This window comes from Palaemon carinicauda, unplaced genomic scaffold, assembly GCF_036898095.1.
Source record: "Palaemon carinicauda isolate YSFRI2023 unplaced genomic scaffold, ASM3689809v2 scaffold47, whole genome shotgun sequence".
NCBI lineage: Eukaryota > Metazoa > Arthropoda > Malacostraca > Decapoda > Palaemonidae > Palaemon > Palaemon carinicauda.
The window spans coordinates 27,280-54,817 of record NW_027171728.1 but is presented as its reverse complement, the minus strand read 5'-3'; the positions used below and the strand labels follow the sequence as shown (position 1 = coordinate 54,817).

At 40.3% G+C, this 27,538-nt stretch overlaps 1 protein-coding gene across 5 annotated transcripts in view; it reads right to left on the bottom strand.

The window, feature by feature from the left end:
- Vinc (vinculin) overlaps positions 1–27,538 on the bottom strand; it is a 112,228-nt gene that overhangs the window by 63,686 nt on the left and 21,004 nt on the right. For all 5 annotated transcript variants that reach the window (XM_068369282.1, XM_068369283.1, XM_068369284.1 and 2 more), the window contains exons 4-11: positions 23,786–23,937; positions 22,576–22,764; positions 19,165–19,383; positions 18,774–18,910; positions 15,520–15,650; positions 14,047–14,198; positions 9,587–9,764; positions 880–1,077 (exon numbers count right to left, since the gene is read on the bottom strand). In XM_068369282.1, coding sequence (XP_068225383.1) covers positions 880–1,077; positions 9,587–9,764; positions 14,047–14,198; positions 15,520–15,650; positions 18,774–18,910; positions 19,165–19,383; positions 22,576–22,764; positions 23,786–23,937 — 1,356 coding nt within the window. The remainder of the gene's footprint in view (positions 1–879; positions 1,078–9,586; positions 9,765–14,046; positions 14,199–15,519; positions 15,651–18,773; positions 18,911–19,164; positions 19,384–22,575; positions 22,765–23,785; positions 23,938–27,538) is intronic.

Below are 27,538 nucleotides of genomic sequence, written 5' to 3'. Positions count from 1 at the left end.
GACTTTCCTCCAATGCATAAGTGATATTATTTAATATAAAATGTGGAATCCAGAGTTTTGCATCATTATAGCACTCTTAAATATTGTTTATTCAAAATGACTGAATTCAATACAGTAAGATAAAACTGAAAATTGTATCTTCTGAAAGAACCCTCATGCCAAGTACCCTGTATACACATTTCCACTCAAAACTAGAATACAAATGTCTACTATAATAATCTTTAAACCGTTATCTCAATAGTTATTAAAATAATTAATCATTTATCTTGAAAAGTATTGAAATGACAAATTTGGAAGAATTTTGTATTTGTCCTAACTATGCAAACCTGAAGTTCTTTACGTACGAGAAATGATATCAGAGCACGCGCTGAATTCATCTCCTACTAAGGAATGGCGGTTTATACTCGTTTCAGAACGTACAACAAATTTGGAAGTACCTGTAATTTGTACTTTTCGTAACTATACAAACATAAAATTCTTTACGTAGAAGATAGATTCAGCACATACGCCGACATCATTATTCCCACGTGAAGAATGTAAGGTTTGTATTTCGATCAGGAACAATTATCAATTACTGGTTATCCTACCTTACATTAAAAACGGATTTTGAGCGAAGCGAAAAATCTATTTTTGGGTGAAAGAGCCATGTCGTCCTGATGGAAGTTCCTTCATTAGTAGCTTCCATCAGCACGACATGGCCTAAGCCCAAAAAACGGATTTTGAGCGAAGCGAAAAATCTATTATTGGGTGAAAGAGCCATGTCGTCCTGATGGAAGCTACTAATGAAGGAACTTCCATCAGCACGACATGGCCTAAGCCCAAAAAAAGCATCGATCTTTTACTTATTCACACAATTCAACACGTAGAATACTTCCATACCTGCCTGCAGCTGCTCAGATGCGGAGTTAACCTTGGCTACAAACATGGGATCCTCAGAGTTATCGGCCTCTTGCTTGGCCACCATCAGCACTCTGTTTGCAAGTCTGGCTATTGCACTTGTGTTATCAACCATTGCTTGAGGCTCATGGTTTGATATGGATGCTTCACAGTGGGCTGTGTGTCTCTTTATCAAATTTTCTGGAAATAAATTGTGTAGAAGTTATTAAGGTTTTACTAATACAGTACAATTTCAAAAAGAACATAGGAATAATAGATAAACTAAATTTCATTTCTACAAACAAATTATCATTATTATGAATATGATTATTATCATAGCTCCTTAAACTACATAGTTTCAACATTCAGGAATTTGATTATTTGTAGAAAGGCTTGGAAATTCCTAAAAGTAATAATTTTAGGTATTTGTGGGTTTTCATCCACCATTGCAGATTGATATTAGTGCTTGGAAAATACAAAAGCAAACCAATTGCTACAAATTCCCCTTTCTCAATAAAATTCTATGTAATATAAGAGAGAATAAAGGGCCCCACCTTGATGGAAAAGTCACAAAACCCATTAGATGAATGTAGGAGTCTCCTAAACCCACTTCCACAGTTAAAGAGTACTCAGAACCATCATAATTACAGAACAGAAATAGAGGACATTGTCTTGAAAAAGACAAAGATAATAGTATTCAGGTACAGATTTATGCTGTAAATGACAAAAAAGAAAATAAATCTGAATTTTGAGGTAATAATCAAGTTTTAAGTACGGTATTACGTCATTTCTTTTTAGAGTAAAGGAAAAAAGTATAGTCTGGAGAGTTGCCACGAGTATGCGGAAGGGCGATAGCATAGGTAATCGGTATTTTTATCATCAGCATTTTTAAATACTTTAACCAGGCCAATAGGCATAAACACTTAGATCCCAAAATCCTGTCACAAAAAGTTTTTAATAATAAATTTGAATTCTAATTTCTGAATGGCATCTTTTAAATTTCATAATGAATTTTGTAAACTGAATCTAATCAGATGTAAAACAACTTCTATTGATCAGCAAGAATCACATTGACAGTCATGAAACTTACCAGAAAGAATATTTCTTAAATAAGAGATGCGAATTAGAGTCAAGTAATGCTTAAAACGTGAGGCAATCAAGTATTAAGATACCAAACAGAGCAGATGAAAAGTGACTGACAAAAATCAATACATCTAAAGTCACTGGGATAATGCTAAGGACCTTTATGACTATCTAAAGATTATATCATAAAACACACCAATCCTCTATGAGATTCATTCAAATGTAGATTTCTGTACGATCTGATCTCCAGAATGAAATTACGGGGCATATCTTAAAACTTTGGCCATCAAATCTAAGAACATACTTGTCTTGTACGTAAAATTTTGAAGACGAGGCTTATAGATCTAACCCGCCTCAAGTTTTTAGAGCTATTAAGGATCATATTCATGTAATAGCCATTCAGTAACTTAATGGTTAATATTAATAGCAAAAGGAGAGAAAGAAAGGCCATAGGAAAGTAAAATAAAGGAAGGGATGAAGGAACCTGGACCTGGACTTGAACTGGAAAAGAAATCATTATTATCTATTACTATTATTATAAGCTAAGCTATAACCCAATTGGAGAAGCAAGATGCTATAAGCCCAAGGGCTCCAACAGGGAAAAATAGCCCAGTGAGGAAAGGAAAAAGTAAATAAATAAACTATGAGAGGTAATAAACAAAATATGTTATTTTTATTAATAAAATAAATTTTTGAATATACTTACCCGATAATCATGTAGCTGTCAACTCCGTTGCCCGACAGAATTCTATGGAGGGATACGCCAGCTATCACAATACTAGAAGGGGGTGTACTTACCAGCGCCACCTGTGGCCAGGTACTCAATCATTTGTTGTTGACACCTCCTCAATTATTCCTCGGTCCACTGGTTCTCTCTGGGGAGGAAAGGGAGGGTCGATTAAATCATGATTATCGGGTAAGTATATTCAAAAATTTATTTTATTAATAAAAATAACATTTTTCAATATTAAACTTACCCGATAATCATGTAGCTGATTCACACCCAGGGAGGTGGGTGAAAACCAGTGTACATGATTAAAGGATAGCTAAGTATCCCATATTTCATATAACAGTTATCTCAAATAACAATGAAATAATAAGTACCTGGTAAGGAAGTCGAATAGAACCGTTACTCTGCCTTTTATTTAAAGTTCGTCTTCCTTACTGAGCGCAGCGTTCCTCTTGGAGGCTGAATCAACCCAAAGGTGCCAAAGTACAAGGGGTTGCAACCCTACTAAAGGACCTCTACCAAACCTTTAACCCAGGCGCTTCTCAAGAATGAATAGACCACCCGCCAAATCCAAGGATGCGGAAGGCTTCTTAGCCTACCGTAACAACCATAAAAACAACAATAAAAGTATTCAAGAGAAAGGTTAAAAAGGTTATGGGATTAAGGGAATGTAGTGGCTGAGCCCTCACCTACTACTGCACTCGCTGCTACGAATGGTCCCAGGGTGTAGCAGTTCTCGTAAAGAGACTGGACATCTTTCAGATAAAATGATGCAAACACTGACTTGCTCCTCCAATAGGTTGCATCCATTATGCTCTGCAGAGAACGGTTTTTATTAAAGGCCAACGAAGTAGCTACAGCTCTTACTTCGTGGGTCCTTACCTTCAGCAATGCAAGGTCTTCCTCCTTTAAGTGAGAATGTGCTTCTCTGATCAGAAGCCTTATATAGTACGAAAGCCCATTCTTGGACATGGGTCTCGAGGGTTTCTTGATGGCACACCATAAGGCTTCTGACTGTCCTCGAATAGGTTTAGACCTCTTCAGATAATATTTGAGAGCTCTGACAGGGCAAAGAACTCTCTCTAGTTCGTTACCTACCATGTTGGAGAGGCTAGGTATTTCGAACGATCTAGGCCAAGGACGTGAAGGAAGCTCGTTCTTTGCTAGGAATCCAAGCTGAAAAGAACATGTTGCAGATTCGGTTGTGAAACCAATGTTCTTGCTGAAGGCATGAACCTCACTGACTCTCTTAGCTGTTGCAAGGCAAACGAGAAAAGCAGTCTTGAGGGTAAGATCCTTGAAGGAAGCTGACTGGAGAGGTTCGAACCTAGATGTCATAAGGAACCTTAAGACTACGTCTAGATTCCAGCCTGGAGTGGAAAGACGACGTTCTTTAGACGTCTCAAAAGACTTGAGAATGTCTTGAAGGTCCTTGTTGGAAGACAGGTCCAAACCCCTGTGGCGGAGAACTGAGGCCAACATGCTCCTATATCCTTTAATCGTAGGTGTTGAAAGGGATCTCTCATTCCTAAAATGAAGAAGGAAGTCAGCTATTTGGATCACAGAGGTATTGGTAGAGGATATTGAATTGGCTCTACACCAGCTTCGGAAGACCTCCCACTTAGACTGGTAGACTCTACGAGTGGAAATTCTTCTAGCTCTGGCAATCGCACTGGCTGCCTCCTTCGAAAAGCCTCTAGCTCTAGCGAATCTTTCGACAGTCTGAAGGCAGTCAGTCGAAGAGCGTGGAGGTTTGGGTGCAACCTGTCTACGTGTGGTTGACGTAGAAGGTCCACTCTTAGAGGTAGAGTCCTGGGGAAGTCGACTAGCCATTGAAGTACCTCTGTGTACCATTCTCTTGCAGGCCAAAGGGGAGCAACCAGCGTCAGCCGTGTCCCTTCGTGCGAGACGAATTTCTGCAGAACTTTGTTTATTATCTTGAACGGAGGGAATGCGTACAGGTCGAGATGGGACCAGTTCAGAAGAAAAGCATCCACATGAACCGCTGCAGGGTCTGGAACAGGGGAACAATAAAGCGGAAGTCTCTTGGTGATGGAGGTGGCAAACAGATCTATGGTAGGTTGACCCCACAAGGTCCAAAGTCTGTTGCACACACTCTTGTGGAGGGTCCATTCCGTGGGAATGACCTGATTCCTTCTGCTGAGGCGATCCGCTGAAACATTCATATCGCCCTGGATGAACCTCGTGACCAGTGTGAGGTTTAGACCTCTTGACCAAATGAGGAGGTCCCTTGCGATCTCGTAAAGGCTCCTCGAATGGGTCCCTCCTTGCTTGGAGATGTAAGCCAAGGCTGTGGTGTTGTCTGAATTCACCTCCACCACTTTGCCTAGCAGGAGGGACTTGAAGTTCAACAGGGCAAGATGAACTGCTAACAGTTCCTTGCAGTTGATGTGGAGTAATCCTTGTTCCTTGTTCCATACTCCTGAGCATTCCCGTCCGTCCAAGGTCGCACCCCAGCCCGAGTCCGATGCATCCGAGAAGAGATGAAGATGGGGGGTCTGGATGGCCAATGATAGACCCTCCTTGAGAAGGAGATTGTGCTTCCACCACAGGAGAGTGGTCTTCATCTCTTGGTTGATAGGGATAGAGACTGCTTCTAGAGTCGAGCCCTTGTCCCAATGAGCCGCAAGATGGAATTGAAGAGGGCGGAGGTGGAGTCTCCCTAGCTCGACAAACAGGGCCAGTGATGAGAGGGACCCTGTGAGACTCATCCACTGTCTCACTGAGCAATTGCTCCTCTTCAGCATGCTCATGATGCACTCTAGGGCTTGGTTTATCCTGGGGGCCGATGGAAAAGCCCGAAAATCCCGACTCTGAATCTCCATTCCCAGGTACACAATGGATTGGGAGGGAATGAGTTGAGATTTCTCTATATTGACTAATAGACCTAGGTCTCTGATTAGATCTAAAGTCCAAGAGAGGTTCTCCAGACAACGACGACTCGTGGAGGCTCTCAACAGCCAGTCGTCTAGGTAGAGGGAGGCTCTGATGTTCGATAAGTGAAGGAATTTCGCTACATTCCTCATCAGATGAGTAAAGACCATAGGAGCTGTGCTTAGGCCAAAACACAGGGCTTGGAACTGATAGACAACCTTTCCGAAAACGAATCTCAGGAAAGGTTGGGAGTCTGGATGAATGGGAACGTGAAAGTATGCATCTTTCAAGTCCAACGAGACCATCCAGTCCTCCTGTCTGACCGCTGCTAAGACCGACTTGGTCGTCTCCATTGTGAACGTCTGCTTGGTGACATACTCGTTGAGAGAGCTGACGTCCAGCACCGGTCTCCAACCTCCTGTCTTCTTGGCCACAAGAAAGAGACGGTTGTAGAAGCCCGGGGATTGATGGTCCCGGACTATAACCACTGCCTTCTTCTGCACAAGTAGCGACACCTCCTGATGCAATGCTAGCCTCTTGTCCTCTTCTTTGTAGTTGGGAGAGAGGTTGATGGGCGATGTGGTCAGAGGCGGTTTGAGGCAGAATGGAATCCTGTAACCGTACCTCAGCCAACTGACAGACTGTGCGTCTGCACCTCTCTTCTCCCAGGCTCGCCAGAAGATCTTGAGTCTGGCTCCTACTGTTGTCTGGAGAATCTGAGAGTCAGTTCTTTCCCTTAGATGTCCTGGGTCCTTTCCTAGACTTGCTCCTGTGAGAGTCTGGACGGGAGCTTCCTCGGCTGGGGGCTCTACCACGAAAGGGCGGTATGAACCTCGTAGCCGGGGTATCAGCCACTGGGGAGCGATAAGTCTTGGGGACAGAGGTGGTAACCTTAGACTTACGAGCCGATGAGGCTACAAGATCATGCGTGTCCTTCTGTATCAGGGCAGCCGACAAGTCCTTAACTAGCTCCTCGGGAAAGAGGAACTTTGAGAGTGGAGCAAAAAGGAGTTGTGACCGTTGGCACGGTGTAATGCTGGCGGAGAGGAAGGTACACAGTTGTTCCCTTTTCTTCAACACCCCTGATACAAATAACGACGCTAGCTCACCCGATCCATCTCTGATGGCCTTATCCATGCAGGACATAATTAGCATGGCAGAATCTTTGTCCGCAGGAGAGGTTTTCTTGCTGAGGGCTCCCAGGCACCAGTCGAGAAAGTTGAACATTTCAAAAGCTCTGAACAACCCTTTCAGAAGATGATCCAGGTCTGAGAAGGTCCAACAAACCTTCGAGCGTCTCATCGCAGTCCTCCGAGGCGAGTCCACCAGACTTGAGAAGTCAGCCTGGGCAGAGGCAGGTACTCCCAAGCCTGGTGCTTCCCCTGTGGCATACCAAACGCAACCTTTCGAAGCGAGCTTCGTTGGAGGGAACATGAAGGAAGTCTTGCCAAGGTGTTGTTTAGACTGAAGCCACTCCCCTAAGATCCTTAAAGCCCTCTTGGAGGATCTAGCTAGGACAAGCTTAGTATAGTTGGACTTAGCTTGTTGTACGCCCAGCGAAAACTCAGATGGAGGAGAGCGGGGAATAGCAGAGACGAAGTGGTCTGGGTAAATCTCCCTGAGTAGAGCCAAGACCTTTCGAAAATCAATCGACAATGGAGAAAGCTTAGACTCTTCCACATCTGATGAGGGATCAAGGTGTGCCTCCTCATCATCCGACACTTCATCAGCAGAGGGTAGCGAAGCGATCGGACCAGAATGCTGAACCGCAAAGTCAGAACGGGTAGGAACAATAACAGAGGTTTCCTCTTCCTGAGGGAAAACCTGAGGCTCAGACTGCAAAGGCTGAACAACAGACGAAGCAGAAGGCAGGCGCATGGGTGAAGGAGGTTGACTCCTAGCAAGAGTTGAACCCAAGGATTGCACAAGCTGAGCGGAGGACGGAGGCGGAGTAGTCCGTTCCTGTTCCTGTGAGATGAGTGGAGCATGAAGAGGTTGAGGCTGCGCAGAACAAGGTAAAGTTCTCGCAAGCTGAGGCTCCTGAGGCGCAAGTCCAGGGTGTAGAGGAGCTTGCCTAGAGGAGGGTTGAGCTCGCTGCAGCGATGGTTGAGCAGACAGACTCACGGAGGGGAGAGGTTGTTGTACCCCAACCGAGAGTTGCACCACTGGTGGAGCAGCAAGGGGAGGCGGAGGAAGAGTGGAATAACTCTCCTGATCCCAAAGCAAGGGTTGCCTTAAAGAAGGCTGAGGCTGAACAACACTGGGAACAGCGAACTCCGAAAGTGGCTCAACATCGTACGCCTGGCAGATGGTGCTGCGACCAGGCGGAGCAGGTGCAGGCTGGGCGAGCACAGGCGGAGCGAGAACAGGTGGAGGGAGTGTAGGCGGAGGAGGAGGTGCAACACTCTCAGCCCGACACTCACGCATCAAGTCCGAAAGCTGAGCTTGCATGGACTGAAGCAGGGTCCACTTGGGGTCGGCAGAAACGATAACAGACTGAGGTAAAGTCACAGTCGGGCTCTGTTTAGGCAGAACCTTACTCCTCTTGGGCGGAGTACAGTCGACCGATGACTGAGGCGAGTCAGAGCTGAGCCAATGACTGCAACCTGGCTGAGCACTCGCGGACTGAACTCTACGTTTAAGCGGTCTCGAGACCTGAGACCAACGTTTCTTCCCTGCTAGTTGATCAGCGGACGAGAAGACGGGCTCAATCGTCTGCAGGTGGGAGTGACGGTCTAAGGAAGACACGCCCGCAACCACCGAGGATAATTCTGTGCGCCTAACAAGGCCTGTCGAACCCTTAAGCCCTTCGACATTGCTTCTCCCCTGGGCATGGGAGCTTGCAAGAGGTCCCGGACTGGGAGGACGACTGGCTCGCACAGAAAAATCCTCACGCACCACACTGGCACCACTAGCACTTGGCACTGCACCGACACTAGCACTCGTCACAGCACTGGCACTATTTCCACCCACTGCACTCTTGACCTTCAGTTCTTTAACCTCGGCCATCAGAGACTTATGGTCACTTACCACTGATTCTACTTTATCTCCTAAAGCCTGAATAGCACGCAAAACAATTGACATATCAGGCGGAGGGCACACAGTAGGTTCGGGGGTAGCCACTACAGGGGTAGGAAAAGGTAGGGGATCATGAGGTGAGGAAAACATAGAAGAGTGAGAAGAACTTCTCCTAACTCTACCTCTCTCTAACTTAGATGAATATTTTAAAAGACGGACAAATTCCAATTCCGAAAGTCCGGTGCACTCCTCACATCGATTTTCTAATAGACAGGGCCTGTCCCTACAGTCAGAACAAGCGGTGTGAGGATCTACCGAGGCCTTCGGAATACGCCTATTGCAAGACCTACATCGTCTATGGGAGGGGGCTTGCGAAACGTCAGACATCTTGTTTCAAAGAGTTAGCCAAAGGGTGATCCAAAAACAAGCAAAATTTCATTAACCGTTAATCAGTATTATATAAAAGCTATCTAGCTAATATAAAAAGGATTCCAGTAAAGCGACAGCCGTTAATCTAAGAGAATACTTCACCAAATATCCATGAATAAACTCGAAGACCATAAGCGTATCCCAGAACGTCTAGCCGGAAGCACGACAGAGGAATAATTGAGGAGGTGTCAACAACAAATGATTGAGTACCTGGCCACAGGTGGCGCTGGTAAGTACACCCCCTTCTAGTATTGTGATAGCTGGCGTATCCCTCCATAGAATTCTGTCGGGCAACGGAGTTGACAGCTACATGATTATCGGGTAAGTTTAATATTGAAAAAAAACATTTTAAGAACAGTAACATTAATTTAGATCTTTCATAAGTAAACTATAAAAACTTCCAAAGAAACCAGGGGAGGAGAAATAAAATAGAATAGCATGCCCGAGTGTACCCTCAAGCAAGAGAACTCCAGGAGCTTAATGGCTCTTTAACCATGCTAAGGGGTCTTCTTTTAATAATATGAATGATGTACTGTACCGCACAATCTCACTAACCCGATGCATTGATAAAAGCTGCAGAGTCTGTCGCTTCGTCGGCTAAATCCCTGACCTTCTGTATACTCTCGGCATACTGGCGACGAAGATTTTCAAAATGCTCATCTGCGGCTTTGTTGGATGGGTAGGTCATGCGGATGCGCCCAGCAGCCACCAGTTGCGGAGTTAAGCTTTCCACCTAGTGGGAGAAACAAATTGCAAATTGTAGGGGAACTCTAAATGCTTATCACTTACTTACAAACGAAAATAAAGTGATTTCTGGGAGGCTACGACCAAGATTCTAAGTCTAGAGCGAAAGCTCTGGGCAATGTGCGCACGCACAGGTGATTTTCTTAAATCTTTAAACTAGAGATACACATATAATAAAGCAAGAAATAAGATAACATAACTAAATAACTTGTACATATAATTTTGTCAGTGTTTTCTGTTTTTCTCTTATACCGAGAGAGGAAAAAAAAAATGTCACATTATAGTTAACAAGAAAATACTGTATATATATTTCAAACCTAATTTTCAGATAAGTATTCTTTTATGACCAATACCATAGATGTCCAGGGTCCCATAAGGATACAAGAAAGTTGGAAAATCTTGGTTTCCTATGGTGCAAGAAGACATTCTGCATCTCAATATTCAAAATTGTTATTTATTTAATAGCAAATAACAATTGAGACCATACACCTTTGAGTTTTAAATATTATACAAAGAACTGCTAGACATAATATACCGTAACATTTACAAACACAACGTCATCTGATCTGGTGTCGACACATAAGAAGGACTCGGCTAAGTAAAGGCACCATAGCTATGATGCACAACATAATTTTTACTGCAAAATTATCACAATATCTACTGGAGATTCATAGTGCTATTACTTTTGAAGCAATATCTTCTTAACCTTAAAATAATATAACAATTCCTCCCCTTGTGGCAAACCACAAGTTACTCCCGTAGAGATTGCAACACCAGGTGTCAACCTGATCTTGTCAAGATCCAGCATCAGTCCACTCAGTCAACATGAGAGTGGCCTCTTGTATCTTTTGTCTGTCCTCATATTTGTGTCTTTCCCACTGATATGATGTTCAGTTGCTACATATTTCTTAGTTCAGGAGAATCTGTTACAAAATGCCTCAATGGTATCATAGGATTTTTGTGATACTGCACTAACAAGACTTTATAAGTGATTTCCTGCAGTCACGCACTGAACTAAAATGATAGCTTCATAGTATTGATATCAGATAACAATAAAGTTGTGATTATTTTTAAAGTAATTCAGATATAACACTAATTTACAAAGTATTAAACTAGACATGATAATTAGTGTTACTTACAGTGTATTCATACAGTACGCATTTCCATCGCTTGACCACTTTTCCACCAAAGAGTGAGACCATAAATTTGATCCAATGAGTCAAGATGTATTTCTCACTTTCAGTCCAAAATGATACTGTATTTAAAAGGCTTCCCTCTTGACCTTATTTCTATATCTAAAGGTAGTAGGTTGGCCAGGACACCAGCCACCCGTTGTGATACTACCGCTAGAGTGTTACGGGGTCCTTTGACTGGCCAGACAGTAATACATTGTATCCTTCTCTCCTGTTACGGTTAATTTTCCCCTTGCCTACACATACACACCGAATAGTCTGGCCTATTCTTTACATATACTCCTCTGTTCTCTTACACCTGACAACACTGAGATTACCAAACATTTCTTCTTCACCCAAGGGGTTACTGCAATGTAATTGTTCAGTGGCCGCTTTCCTCTTGGTAAGGGTAGAAGGACTCTTTAGCTATGGTAAGCAGCTCTTCTAGGAGAAGGACACTCCAAAATCAAACCATTGTTCTCTAGTCTTGGGTAGTGCCATAGCCTCTGTACCATGGTCTTCCACTGTCTTGGATTAGAGTTCTCTTGCTTGAAGGTATACTCGGGCACTCTATTATGTCTTATTTTTCTTCCTCTTGTTCTGTTAAAGTTTTTACTGTTTATATAAGAAATATTTATTTTAATGTTACTGTTCATAAAATGTTTTATTTTTCCTTGTTTCCTTTCCTTACTGGGCTATTTTCCTTGTTGAAGCCCCTGGGCTTATAGCATTCTGCTTTTCCAACTAAGGTTGTAGCTTAGCAATTAATTAATTAATAATAATAATAATAATAATAATAATAATAATAATAATAATAATAATTTCCTTGTTGCCAGATATATGTTGAGTGAGCGTGAGGAAGCATACTTTACAAAAGTGGTGATGGAGTTTATTACAGCACAGTTATAAAAAGGCGTCTGGTTTCAGTTTCATCAGAATAAATTCTCGCCAGAATGTCAGCCGGGCAAGCCCAATCCACCACCACTGAACAGCTTAAACTCACCATCCTGGGATGGGATCGATCTGCCGCTACGTGAATGCTAGGCAAACACATCACCACTGTACTATACGATATACAGTATCCTGATGGGGTTTAGGACATCAAGACTAAAATAACCGTTGATAAATCATTGTATAAACGAGACGAATATCTTCCCTCTTATTGTCAGTAACTTTTTTCATTTTAGTTATTGTTCACAGTATGATACTGTATGTTTTACTCAATAGGTGGATTCTCATAATCAGCTTACACTAAGGTTTGAGTTTTAAGTGTTAATAAAGTTTGAGCTGGTTTCTCTATGATTATTTGTGGCTATATTAACCCTTTTACCCCCAGGCTCTTTGGAAATTTCCAACCCTTAACCCCCAAGGGGTTATTTATTTCCCAGCACATTTTGCAGTATATTTTTTAAAATTGCTCTAAAAGCCTTAATTTTTGTCATAGAGAGGTCAGGTTGGTCTCATTCTCTTGGAAAATGCCTGAATTTTTTCAAAAAATTATCAAAAATATGAAAAAAAAAATTTTATATTCTTTTTTTGCAAGGACGTACCGGTACGTCCATGGGGGTAAAGGGATGGGTTTTGTGACACGTACCAGTACGTCCTTTGGGGGTAAAAGGGTTAAGCAACTACAATAGAAATTATTATCTTCCCTTTCATGAGCTATAGTTGTTTCTTTATTATATCTAACAGCAAAATGCTAGACTCTAGGGGAGTTTCACACTGCTTATATAAACAGGGCCAAAGTCATTTACTATTGATACTTTTACTTTCACCAAAGCAAAGTGAAGGTGGTTGGACTGTATCAAAGATGACCTTCGATCAAAGGGATTAACCGGTGAAGTGTGGGACAGAGGTAGATGGAGAACGCTGGCCAGAAACATCGACCCCATATAATAGTGGGAAAAAATGCAGACAAAGAAGACGACGACGACAAGAATTTTAACTTTCACTTCATATTTCAAACCATATTCCAATAACTGCAGAAGTGACTTATTATAAGAAATTACAGCGCATTAAGAGGAAAGTTAACTGTAAAGAGAAGCCACAACCTTTTTACTTTCACTATTCCTATAGGGATTTTATCCCCTGGACTCTAATTTAATAATCCTCATTTTTATAGCACATAAAATAAAATGGCTTTAGTTTTTTTATTGTAATTTCACTCATTTTCTTATATAGTTACAAAAATACTGTTTGGAATTTTTTCACTTTTAAATGAGTTTACTTTCACTATCTGCCTCATTCTGCAACTCATATCAGCATTCCCTTGCTGAATGAGAGAGGAGAGTAGATGCCATTCATGTAGGCCTATACTATACTGGAAATTTTGTGTAGATCACTAAAAGAAATAAAGATATTTACGCTCTCCATAGAAAAGTTAGTTTAATGTTTCTCAAAATAGTAAAACCTTTATAATAGTTAATGAGAAGATCTACATTTTACTCTCTTCAAATCGAATCGATTACTAAATATGGAAATAAATTATGAGGAAACAGCCACTGAAAAACCTTTTGAATATACTGAAATCACTGACGATGAAAGTTCTCTACTTAAGAGATCCTCTTTACATCAGTGTTAACAGATAACAAAGAGAGAAGAATCCAAGACTTAGTACCAATAGTATGTGGTAACATGTAAGTGAGAATATAACACAGTACTATAGTACAAGCTATACAACATATCACAGAGAATATGTGGTGCTTTGAGCTAACATTCTATAACTCTATACAAAAGTTAAAGTTAAAGTTGCGGGTTTTAGGTCTCCACTCAGGCGATCAACATTATTCTACTTGGGCGACCATAAGCCAGCAGCGACTATCACTAACACCCCCCCCCCAAGTGCCACCCTGGGGAGTAACCCCCGGTAGAAGGTCTTACAGTATCCACGTCCTGGCGGGGACGCGAACTCGGGACCTCTGAAACAGAAGCCCGCGACGCTACCAACCTAGCTATCCAAAACTTTATAAACAAAACGTATATTAGTCCAATGCGAATTAGCTTTACCTAAACATATAATATAAAAAGATTATGTCTTTGTTGTGAGGGGACAAACTTGACCGAAAAATCTTCATTCAATACGCAATAAAAAAAACTTACCTGACCAGATGATGATAATAGGGCTTCTGTTAACTTCTTGTTACCACCCGAGCTTCCTGCTGCAACCATCAGTGCGGTTTTTGCCGCCCTGTTACTAAATTGAGCCAGGTTAGCCGCACGGTTATCGAATACTTGTTCTCGACCAGGGGTATCTGAAGGGAAAACAAGATCGTATAATAGACTGCATATTATAGCTATGAAATGGAAAGTGTTTAAAGAAAAAATGACAAGAACTCCAGTATTCAAGGAAACTTCTTAAAACCAATATTTAACTGCCAGTGCTGCCAAATGGTATGCCTACAAATTGGCCCCCCAGAGTGCAATGTATGAAAGGATAATAATTCTTTGCAATGTTCCTTCAGCTAGTTAATGCATTGCTTCCTACCTTTCATTTTTCTTCTGTCCCTCCTCAGGCTCTCCCTTATTAGCTCTTTAAAATTCCTACCTATCATTTTTCTTCCCTCCTTCCTCAGTCTCTTCCCTATTAGCTCTTCAAAATCTTTAACTTTGTCTTCCTCCAATATTCTCGTTCATTTCACAGCAAATTTTTAGTGTAGTCTTATGAATCTAAAAAATATGACTCGGTAGTCCAGTTGAACTACAGTATAAAAATAATCATCATTATTAGTTATTATTACTTTCATTATTATCTATTCCATTATAATTTTTATCATTATTAATACTGCACCTATAAACCCCTACCCTTTGCAAGAATTACAACTGTTGAACATCCTCGAATATTTGTTTGTAAACGGAATCAGAGAAAATAGTTATTGGCGAGTACACATGACCCCTGATATTACACTTTTTTCCACAATACTTCACACTTTTATGAATCACAAAACTAAAATTGTAAGCTTTACCTATGCAAACGTAATCCAAAGATACAGTATTGCTGGTGAGGAAAATCCAATTATGCTCATCATTCAAATGCGTCCATTGCCAGATCAGTAGATGGAGTAGTTTTAGACCTACTACAATTAAAGCTTTAAATACTGTACTCTTTTCTTTCATAGCAAAAAGCTGATAGATATTATGTAAAATATACCTTTTTTCATTACAGAAAGCTGATAGATATTATGACAGTACGTTGCGGGATGGAAAGTGTTCAAAAACCTGGTTCTGGGTACATGTTAGCGTACCTTAGTTATTTTTTCCGCCTTTGCTTATTTTCAAATTTTTCAAATACCTAATTATAAAATATCAAAAATGCTATCAATGTAATATTCCTGCTCTTTTTCTTCTTTCTTCTCCACTAAAGACACCTAGAATACCTTGTCTATCTTCCGTAACCTGCAACTGATCTGTTAATACCCATTGATTCTACAAATTCTGGTAAAGAAATAAGACTTTCAATTTTCAATGTAGAAATTCTGATTATATACTTTTCAAAGTACTACTGTGTTAGTGAATAGATCTTTATAGAGAATAAAGAAATAGTATTACAAATAATGAGCCTCGTGCCAACCATACCTTCAGGTGCTAATACAGAATCGGTAAACTGCTTCAGCGGAGTTGTAATGTCAACGAAATCTTCTACGACTCGATCTACAACTGCTGTTTGGATCTTGCTCTTAAGCTCTTGTAATTTTGCAGATAGTGCTCTGAAAAGTAAAACATTATTTAATAACCATAACTTGACAGTATTTCAAAGAAGTAACGTTACAAAATTAACTTAATTCATCTCACAAATGTATGAGATCTACTCCAAGTTACAAAATAATTTCTGAAGCTTTATATGTTAAATATCCAACCAGAATTTAACCCTTTTACCCCCAAAGGACGTACTGGTACGTTTCACAAAACTCACCCCTTTACCCCCATGGACGTACCAGTACGTCCTTGCAAAAAACTGCTATTTACAATTTTTTTTTTGCATATTTTTGATAATTTTTTTAGAAACTTCAGGCATTTTCCAAGAGAATGAGACCAATCTGACCTCTCTATGACGAAAATTAAGGTTGGAAAGTTCGAATTAGCCTGGGGGTTGAGGGTTGGAAAGTTCGAATTAGCCTGGGGGTTGAGGGTTAGAAAGTTCGAATTAGCCTGGGGGTTGAGGGTTGGAAAGTTCGAATTAGCCTGGGGGTTGAGGGTTGGAAAGTTTGAATTAGCCTGGGGGTAAAAGGGTTAAGACAGAAGCTCTTCAACGTGCAAACATTCTGAGATACAAAAACAAATCCAACTGAAAATAACCGAGATAAGACAAAGAAATACTTTAATAAAACAATATTGTATCATTTAATAAAGAAAGCAAAATAACATTTGTAATAACGTGATATCTATTTCATATGAAACCCGACTAGTTGTTGACGTTTGCTGCTGGAAATCATAGGCATGGGACTCAGGTTAGTCCTACCCTAGGCCAAAAGTTAACAAAATTCAACTAAAGAAAAATTTGATTTACAAACAGCTTCTTGAAACCAAAGTTTGTAAATTGAGGACTTTCAGTACACAAGTGTATCGATCACTATCTCTTATACGAATCTCTCACAGTGGCTCGTGATAAACCTTATTAGTTCTAATTTCCAGTTGCTCCTGAATCTAGTTTGATTACTAGTTTGGTTAGTAATTATGGTAACTAGATGAACAACCTTTTATAGTCCGCTTTTTCTTCCCATTACACATTTATTCTTCATTTCCTTATCTATAGTTGTTCTTTCTTACTATAATCCTCTTTTTGTCTAACTATAGATTAGTATGAAAAAGAAATACACTGGACTTTCTAGAGCATAAAATAGGACAAGAAAACACAAAGCAACCCTGGTCTCGATGGCAACGATCTGTAAAGTCACATCACTGTGTAAGGGTTTAAAGGTCGCTCATGAATGGCAGAAGCAAGGGACAGAACAGTGCCCTATAGACTGATCATATATACATATGATCTGCACCCAAGCCCCCACTCCATCAAACTAGGACCATGGTGAGTAGGGCAATAGCTGCTGATGACTCAGCAGGTAGATTTATATTGCTCGTCCAAGCCTCCGATCCTTAGCTTACAAGGATGGCGAGGTTGCAAACACGACAAGAGACTATAGAGCTTGAGCGGGTCTCAAACTTCTGTTTCTGTCCAGCAGAATACTACGCAGGAACGTTTCCAGACGGATATCACAACACAATGATGGTCTCCAGCCCCACAAGCAGAAGAATGGAAATCTGTTAAGAACGAGGAATCCTACCATAATATATGGATTTATCCTTGTTAGCATAATTATTATTATCATCAATTGCTAAGCTACAACCCTAGTTGGAAAAGCAGGATGCTATAAGCCCAGGGGCTCCAACAGGGAAAATAGCCCAGTCAGGAAAGCAAACAAGGAAAAATAAAATCAAGAACAGTAACATTAAAATAAATACCTCCTATGTAAACTATAAAAACTTTAACAAAACAAGAGGAAGAGAAATAAGATAGAATAGTGTGCCTAAGTGTACCCTCAAGCAAGAGAACTCTAACCCAAGACAGTGGAAGACCATGGTACAGAAGCTATGGCACTATTCAAGAATAGAGAACAATGGTTTGATTTTGGAGTGTCCTTCTCCTAGAAGAGCTGCTTACCATGGCTAAAGAGTCTCTTCTACTCTTATCAAGAATATAGTGGCCACTGAACAATTACAGTGCAGTAACCACTTGGGTGAAGAAGAATTGTTTGGTAATCTTAGTGTTGTCAGGTGTATGAGGATAGAGTAGAATATGAAAAAGAATGCCAAAGTACTCAAGATCATTAATGCCTTGGTTATCTCTCTGCATCAGTATCAATAAAAGTTAGTCAACAACAGACCAACGACATTGGGTCACCTGCTGGATTGGGAAGTAACATAAAACTTGCTAGTAAGAGACGATGGTCACATCAGGGAAATCCTGAAATGCAGTTTGCACTTCCTATAGGTTCCAACTTCTTTCAGACATGACAGGATAGCGACATTGCCCTTCATTTGAAGAGACTAAGGTTCAGTTCCAAGATGAGATAGGTATTTAAATTCTATGTGTGTGTATAGGTAGAAGGTTGAGCGGTATCGGAAGAAGCTACAGTGAGAGTGCAGCGTCCTGTTAACCCTTGGCAATGCTCTTGAATATCCACCACCCTTCTGGGTAATGAACACTTGGTGTTCTTTCCTCTCAATAAAAACCCAGCCGTTGGAAAACTTCAAAAGACATGGATGATGAACCAAACCTGGAAATCATTAAGTACTGAAAGTTTCACTATTGCTGATTGTATTTCTGTGGGTAGACTAGTCCTTATTTAAGAAATGAAGTCACAGAGCCACAGACAGTAAATGCCTGCTGGAAACGTTTGTGGCCCAATTGCGTGAAGGACTATATCTACAGTGCACTGTAGTGATAGTACTTCTCAGATTACAGTAATATACATTACAGTTCTGGACCGTAACATATAGCAAAGTTTTCTATGGGGCATGGTTAACTTATGGCTTTATAGTAGACTTCAAAATAGCAGTGAGTTGGCAATGGAAGATTTTCTAGTTTTGAATTCTGCTATGGGCAGCAAGTAGTCTCTCCGTTTACGGTACCCACGGGTATCTCAGCAGAACTCTTTCCATTCATGGTACCCACGGGTATCTCAGCTACCTGTCCACAGTATATATCAGGGTAGGACTGGACATACATATACAGACATAAGGTGTTATTAAAAATCTGTAGGCAAATATCCAAACCAGAGGTTACCTCAAATTTATGCATGAAACGATAGCAGACAATGGTTAAATTAAGTCACCTTGCAGCATCCTGGGCCTGAGGAGTATCCCCCTGACCATGTCGACACATATCCGACAGCTGTTGCGACAAACCGTCAACCTCGTCACAAAGGGCAAGAATTCCGGACTTAGCTGGACCTGTCAGTCCAGCAGCAACCTGTAAAATTAATTTCAATCTCATTTCTTCTCTTACGGAAAATTCTATTTTTTCATAAAAATTAGGAATTTATAAGATTTTAATAGACTGATTTCTTGATGCCACTACATATGAAAGTAACTGACTTATTGAAAAGTGTGAAGAAAATTAAACATGTCGTCTAACACAAGTGAAGGAAAGGGATGCATAAAGGGAGCGCCCTTTTATGTTTCTTAATCCCCAGTTATCTCTCGTACAAAATTTCCTCAACTCACCTTCTTTCCTTCTTCGACGATAAGGCCAATAGCCTGCTGACCTAATCCCTTGTCATCCAAAGAGGGGTTATTCAACCATCGCTGTGCTTGTTCCAATCGTCCAGCAACTGTATGGGCAGGTTGTTGCACCCCACTTCTTTCGACATTGTTCACAGCCCTTGAGATCGCTCCACTCAGTTCATTCAGTTTTTCGCCGATACTTCGAGCTAAGCTTTGACCCTGCAAAAAAAATTATGATTAAGTCAAAACTAAGAATTGAAAAATAAATGTTTTTTTAAATTAAAATTGGCAACATTTTCTATAAAGAAATAGAGCAAACTCTTAATCTAAGGTTAGAATGACGAAGTTCTCTGGTTTTAATCAGATGAACAATTACTTAAAAGCATGAAAACTCTTATAACATAATTTCTTTGGAACACACAACTCCTTGTATTTGTTAAAAGATAAACCAAATATGAGCTAAGGAAAGAACAAAATTCTTACAAAACAAATAACCCTTTTACCCCCAAAGGACGTACTGGTACATTTCACAAAACTCATCCCTTTACCCCCATGGACGTACCGCTACGTCCTTGCAAAAAACTGCTTTTTACATTTTTTTTTGTATACTTTTGATAATTTTTTGAGAAACTTCAGGCATTTTCCAAGAGAATGAGACCAACCTGACCTCTCTATAACAAAAATTAAGGCTGTTAGAGCAATTAAAAAAAAAATATACTGCAAAATGTGCTTGAAAAAAAATAACCCCTGGGGGTTAAGGGTTGGAAAGTTCCGAATAGCCTGGGGGTAAAAGGGTTAAGAAACTAAGATTTCAAATGCTATACTGTAAATGATTTGGAAAATCCCATAATTCATTCACAATCACTGAAAAAATGAATCTGAGTTAGCGTATTGAAACACTGTATAATACTGCGTATACTGTATATTGTATTCTATAGCATATAAGATACGCTTGCCCACTCAAAATAAAGGTTGAAAATTGCAATACATTTCAAAGGTATAGTTAAGGTTGGTCTCTATAAGGTTATTTTCATCCCCAGGCCTCCTACCATAGGCTTACAATCTTACCAAAGAGTGTCATTTCTTCCTAGCTCAAATCCGTGATGATATTGACAGTATTTTACTCAAAACATTACTATCATTGCTATTAGTACCATTGTTGCTGGTAGTTAACTATTACTACTAATACTGGTACTATAAAAATTTTTATCCATCATACCTAAATATGAATCGAATAGTAATATCAATAACCAGCAGGAATGAGAATTAACCAGAACACAATACGCTGAATCCAAGCTAGTCAGAATGGTTCTGATTACTGTAGCAAATTATATTTTCCATTACATAGTTACCAATAGATATTGATCATGTACCCACAAATATCACAGGCTTCAGTCTCTTACAGAGCACAGTAAGCAATAGCATATAGTGTACCGTACTTGCATCACTATTCTGTTTATTACTATTTTTGGGCTCAAGCCATGTCGTCCTGATGGAAGCTACTTTTAGGAACCTTCCATCAGGACGACATGGCTATCTCATTCAAAAATAGATTTCCGTTATATGATTTACTAGCACGTCGTGCAACTCTTCAAATTTTGGTTCTAACATAAGATTTCATCATACTGAATATCACTTATATCATGAGTACCATTTACAGTACAGTAGATTGAATTAGGCTAAGCTTACCAAACAAGCAGTGATTTAATTTCACTGGAGCAAAAGTCCCTAATCCATGGTCTCAGGAATTAAAGTGTTTACGAGGCTGAGCCCAAATTAACGACTTGCGGGAGCAAACACACAAATCCCGACCGCCCATCCGAAAATGGACAGCAATGCCCAGAACCCATAGATACAATAACACACCTGGTCATCATGGCAACAACCTTCGACGTAATTTTCCGACAGAGCTTGGCATTTGCGTTATTCCAAAACTCAAAATCTAGTACAGAAATCAAAATGCATCCTTTAATACAACAAAGGAACTAACAGTAACCTCCACTTACTTTTTTTAACTCAATACAAACATCAAAGAGCATTAAAAGAATGTAGCAAGAATGAATGGTCAAGCAAATTACCAAGATACTTAACTCCTATACTTTCAGAAGAAATACATGGCAAACGATATTCTGTGATTAGCCACATTGATGGAGACAGTACTATATCTTACTAAATAAATGTTCAACCACAAATGCTAACAACGAGAACTTCATAAACAACACAGAAGGTGAAACATTCTCCAGAACAGAGATCTACATAGTTTCCGTACACTGGCGGCGTAAATTAACCATTGTCATATCTTAGGCTCCGATAAAACACTATCGTAAGTTCTTCAAGTAAAACTATCATCATACATTAAGCAAGAAGATACTCAGTTCCAAGACAAAGATGTAAATAGTATATGATAGTATATGTAGAGCGCAAGAAAAAATAAAATGACATCACTTGAAACCCTAAAAGATGAACAATGATAAAAACACTAAAGGGGTCCAACACATATCTCAACTGAAAGGAAGGGAAGTATCTACGTATATAAAAAAGGTACAGCTATTAGGTCACATGTAATAGTGTAACATTTAACCCTTTAAACCCCAAAGGACGTACTGGTACGTTTCACAAAACTCATCCCTTTACCCCCATGGACGTACCGGTACGTCCTTGAAAAAAACTGCTATTTAAATTTTTTTTTCATAATTTTGATAATTTTTTGAGAAACTTCAGGCATTTTCCAAGAGAATGAGACCAACCTGACCTCTTTATGATGAAAATTACGGCTGTTAGAGCAATTTTAAAAAAATATACTGCAAAATGTGCTTGAAAAAAAAAATAACCCCTGGGGGTTAAGGGCTGGAAAGTTCCAAATAGCCTGTGGGTAAAAGGGTTAAAAAGCCATATAAGAAATGGCAGAGATTAAACTTGAGGGGCACTCAGTAGAGGGCATGCCTTTACCATGCCAAGCAATCTTATTTTGCTCTAAAATCCATTATGTACTTTGATGTATTTTCTTCAAAATCTGATGGATTTGTCCTTGGGTCATAACCTTCATGTCCACCAAGTTTTGTTAAAACTGGTTCAGAAGTTTTTGCGTAATGTTCCCAAACAAAAAATAAACTAACAAAATATTTTCCATTTACTTAACATTTCAATTATTCTGAAAGTACAGTACTGCTGCATACATGTACTTTGATATACTTTATCCAAAATGATACAGATTCATCCTTGGGTCAAACCCTACATGACTACCAAGTTTGGTCAAAAATGGTATTGTACTTTTTGTGTAAAGTTGCTCACAAACAAATAAATAAGCTAACAAAAAGATTAGACAGGCAGGGGTGAATACATCCCCTTTGAAAAACTTCAATTTTGGCAGAGGCAAGTAACATAGCAACAGTGACTATTTCAAGAACAAACCTGTGGAGTGGCTCCTTTGCCATCCTGTCGCAATTCACACAGAGCGTCGGTCATGGAGGCAATGTCACCAGAGAGCTTCCTAATGACATCACGATCGGGTGGAAGAGACCGCTCAGCAACCTTCCCGGCCTGGGCCAAGATCTGACGCAGCGATTTTTCGCCAATGCCACCACGCAGAGCCGTTGGATCCTGAAAGATTCGACACGTGTCATACGATTACAAGTATAAAAAAGAAATGTTCGTGACAAACTACAAAAATATGTTAAACAAGCTTGACGGCACATCACCTGACGGCAACAATTCACTACAGTAAAATATTTTAAAACTTCTCATGGGTGATTTAACAAGAACAAAATAGAAACAATACCAAACAGCACTTATACACAAATAACAATAGATGAACAATAAGAAGCAGGCACATTTAAAATAAATCATATTAATACATACACGTGTCTTAAGTTACGCAAAATTAACACTATTACAAAAAAAAAAATTGTTTAAAAACAAACTCCACATCCACTAACAACCTTTCAAGTTGAAGGTAACAGTCACAATAATTTCTCTCGTATATTTTTTTTTAGAAACTAGAACAGACATCAATCAATGATTGATGAAATGCAAGCAAAGCAAACTGCTGCACTGACCTGGAACTTCCACTGTACTCACAAAGTGAAAATAGATTAGTCAAATTATTTCTCCCTAATACAGCAGTCATTAAAAATTATTGTCAGAAAATAAAAGATTTGCAAATAACCTAATCTGTCTATCTTAATATAAGCCCCATCTACTAGCATCACTCACAAATAGGTTGTGGTTTAAAATGCATTTTAAAAGACCAAAATGAATCTGTCTGGTGAAAAGCTTAGATGCTGCATGTTTAGAAACAACTTCTAACAATCGGAAAAACACAGTGCATGATGTATAAAACTTAACAAGTGTTCAGAAGTAAACAATCAATTAGTTCAACATTCAACACAGCCTAAATTCCAGAAATTCTAGTCTCAAGATAAGCTTATATATATATAAATATTGTACAGTATAGTGTTACTAAAAAGGAAACAGTAAAACTATACCAATGGAATGCAAAAGTATGCCACTGATTAGAAGAGTTTACTCTCCTACCTCAAAAGCAAATGATGCTTGTAACAATACAGTGGTATAGTACTTACTGTTCGGAAGCATTACAGACAATCGTCCGTGAAATACTTACTTGTAGCCAATCGTGCGCCGCCTGCGCTTTGCCTTCAATTGCATTGACAGACTTTTTCATGACGGTCAAATTGTCAGCATCCCATTCTTCCTCGTCGTAAGTGGTAAGCTGAAGGACACGGATGATTTCGTTGATTTCGTCTGTCATTCTCCCTAGAAAAAATAATGGTAATGATTTTATCTGCAATAAAAATAAACACTAGATTTATGTCTACTTTAGGCTCCAAAGCCTTTAAATATGCATTCCCGAGACTATATAATAAGCTCCCACGAAACATCGAATGATTGAAGACATTAAGATTTGAGAGGAAACTGAAGACTTTCTTGTTTCATGAGTCCTTTGTCAGTGACGATTTAACAGTAAATGAACAATACGCGATATGAAACGTTAAATACTGTGAACAAACAAGGTAAAATGACAGTGGAGGTCCTGCAGAGAGCGGAGTTCCCCTGCTGTATGGGACCGGAAAAGCAGCCATCAAAGTAAAGTAAAAATGTTATACTGCATAGTATAGTATATACAAAACAGATACTGCCATAAAATTCCTTAGATATAAGTCTCCTCGTCATCATCAGCATGTACTCCTATCCTAATATCATAGTTTTCTGTCTCAATAGAAGGTTGTATAGAGGAGAGGGTCATAGTAGGTTAATTATGCTTATAGGTAGTAGGTCGGCTAGGGCACCAGCAACCTGTTTAGATACTACCGATAGAGAGTTATGGGGTCCATTGACTGGCCAGACAGTACTACATTGGATCTTTATCTCTGGTTACGGTTCATTTTCCCTTTCCCTACACATACGCAGAATAGTCTGGCATATTCTTTACAGATTCTCCTCTCTCCTCATACACCTGACAACACTGAGATTACCAAACAATTCTTTTTCTCTCAAGGGGTTAACTACTGCACTGTAATTGTTCAGTGGCTACTTTCCTCTTGATAACAGTAGAAGAGACTCTTTAGCTATGGTAAGCAGCTCCTCTAGGAGAAGGACACTCCAAAATCAAACCAGTGTTCTCTAGTCTTGGGTAGTCCCATATCCGCTGTACCATGGTCTTCCACTGTCTTGGGTTAGAGTTCTCTTGCTTGAGGGTACACTCGGGCACGCTATTCTATCTAATATTTAATTTCTCTTTTTCTTGTTTTGTTAAATTTTTTATAGTTTATATAGGAAATATTTATTTCAATGTTGTTGCTATTCTTAAAATATTTTATTTTTCCTTTTTTTCATTTCCTCACTGAGTTATTTTCCCTGTTTGGGCCCCTGGGCTTATAGCATCCTGTTTTTCCAACTAAGGTTGTAGCTTAGAAATTAATAATAATAATAATAATAATAATAATAATAATAATATGTTATTTTCATTAGTAAAATAAATTTTTGAATATACTTACCCGATAATCATGTAGCTGTCAACTCCGTTGCCCGACAGAATTCTACGGAAGGGATACGCCAGCGATCGCTATACAAGAGGGGGGTGTACTCACAAGCGCCACCTGTGGCCAGGTACTGCAGTACTTCTTGTTGACACCACCTCAATTTTTCCTCGGTCCACTGGTTCTATGGGGAGGAAGGGTGGGTCAATTAAATCATGATTATCGGGTAAGTATATTCAAAAATTTATTTTACTAATGAAAATAACATTTTTCAATATTAATCTTACCCGATAATCATGTAGCTGATTCACACCCAGGGAGGTGGGTGAAAACCAGTGTACATGTATATCAAGAAGCTAAGTATCCCGTATTTCATATTATCAGTTATTCAAAATAACAATGAAATTATAAGTACCTGGTAAGGAAGTCGACTTGAGCCATTACTCTGCCTTAAATAAGTTCGTCTTCCTTACTGAGCGCAGCGTTCCTCTTAGGAGGCTGAACAACTCTAAGGTGCTGAAGTATCAAGGGCTGCAACCCATACTAAAGGACCTCATCACAACCTTTAACCTCGGCGCTTCTCAAGAAAGAATTGACCACCCGCCAAATCAACAAGGATGTGGAAGGCTTCTTAGCCGACCGTACAACCCATAAAAAGTATTCAAGAGAAAGGTTAAAAGGTTATGGGATTATGGGAATGTAGTGGCTGAGCCCCCGCCTACTACTGCATTCGTTGCTACGAATGGTCCCAGGGTGTAGCAGTACTCGTAAAGAGACTGGACATCTTTGAGATAGAATGATGCGAACACTGACTTGCTTCTCCAATAGGTTGCATCCATAACACTCTGCAGAGAACGGTTCTGTTTGAAGGCCACTGAAGTAGCCACAGCTCCCACTTCATGTGCCCTTACCTTCAGCAAAGCAAGGTCTTCTTCCTTCAGATGAGAATGTGCTTCCCTAATCAGAAGCCTGAATAGTAAGAAACTGAGTTCTTAGACCTTGGAAAAGAAGGTTTCTTGATAGCACACCATAAGGCTTCTGATTGTCCTCGTAAAGGTTAAGACCTTTTTAGATAGTACCTAAGAGCTCTAACTGGGCAAAGTACTCTCTCCAGTTCATTCCCCACCAAGTTGGACAGGCTTGGGATCTCGAACGACTTAGGCCAAGGACGTGAAGGAAGCTCGTTTAGCAAAAACCGAGCTGCAAGGAACATGTAGCCGTTTCAGATGTGAAAACAATGATCCTGCTGAAGGCGTGGATCTCACTTACTCTTTTAGCTGTTGTCAAGCACACGAGGAAAAGAGTTTTTAATGTGAGGTCCTAAAAAGAGGCTGATTGGAGAGGTTCAAATCTTGATGACATAAGGAACCTTAGGACCACGTCTAGATTCCAGCCTGGAGTGGACAACCGACGTTCCTTTGAGGTCTCAAAAGACCTAGGGAGGTCCTGTAGATCTTTGTTGGTGGAAAGATCCAAGCCTCTGTGGCGGAAAACCGCTGCCAACATACTTCTGTAACCCTTGATCGTAGGAGCTGAAAGGGATCTTACTTTCCTTAGATGTAACAGGAAGTCAGCAATCTGGGTTACAGTGGTACTGGTTGAGGAAACTGCATTGGTCTTGTACCAGCTACGGAAGACTTCCCCTTGAGACTGATAGATTCTGAGAGTGGATGTTCTCCTTGCTCTGGCAATCGCTCTGGCTGCCTCCTTCGAAAAGCCCCTAGCTCTTGAGAGTCTTTCGAAAGTCTGAAGGCAGTCAGACGAAGAGCGTGGAGGTTTGGGTGTACCTTCTTTACGTGAGGTTGACGTAGAAGGTTCACTCCTAGAGGAAGAGTCCTGGGAATGTCGACCAGCCATTGCAGTACCTCTATGAACCATTCTCTCGCGGGCCAGAGCGGAGCCAACCAACGTCAGCCGTGTCCCTTTGCGAGAGGAGAACTTCTGAAGTACCCTGTTGACAATCTTGAACGGCGGGAATGCATACAGGTCGAGATGGGACCAATCCAGCAGAAAAGCATCCACGTGAACTGCTGCTGGGTCTGGAATCGGAGAACAATACAACAGGAGTCTCTAGGTTATCGAGGTAGCGAACAGATCTATGGTTGGCTGACCCCACAGGGCCCAAAGTCTGAGGCAAACATTCTTGTGAAGGGTCCACTCTGTGGGGATGACCTGACCCTTCCGGCTGAGGCGATCTGCCATGACATTCATACCGCCCTGAATGAACCTCGTTACCAGCGTGAGCTTTCGATCTTTAGACCAGATGAGGAGGTCCCTTGCGATCTAGAACAACTTCCACGAAAGAGTCCCTCCCTGCTTGAAGATGTAAGCCAGGGCTGTGGTGTTGTCAGAGTCCACCTCCACCACCTTGTTAAGCT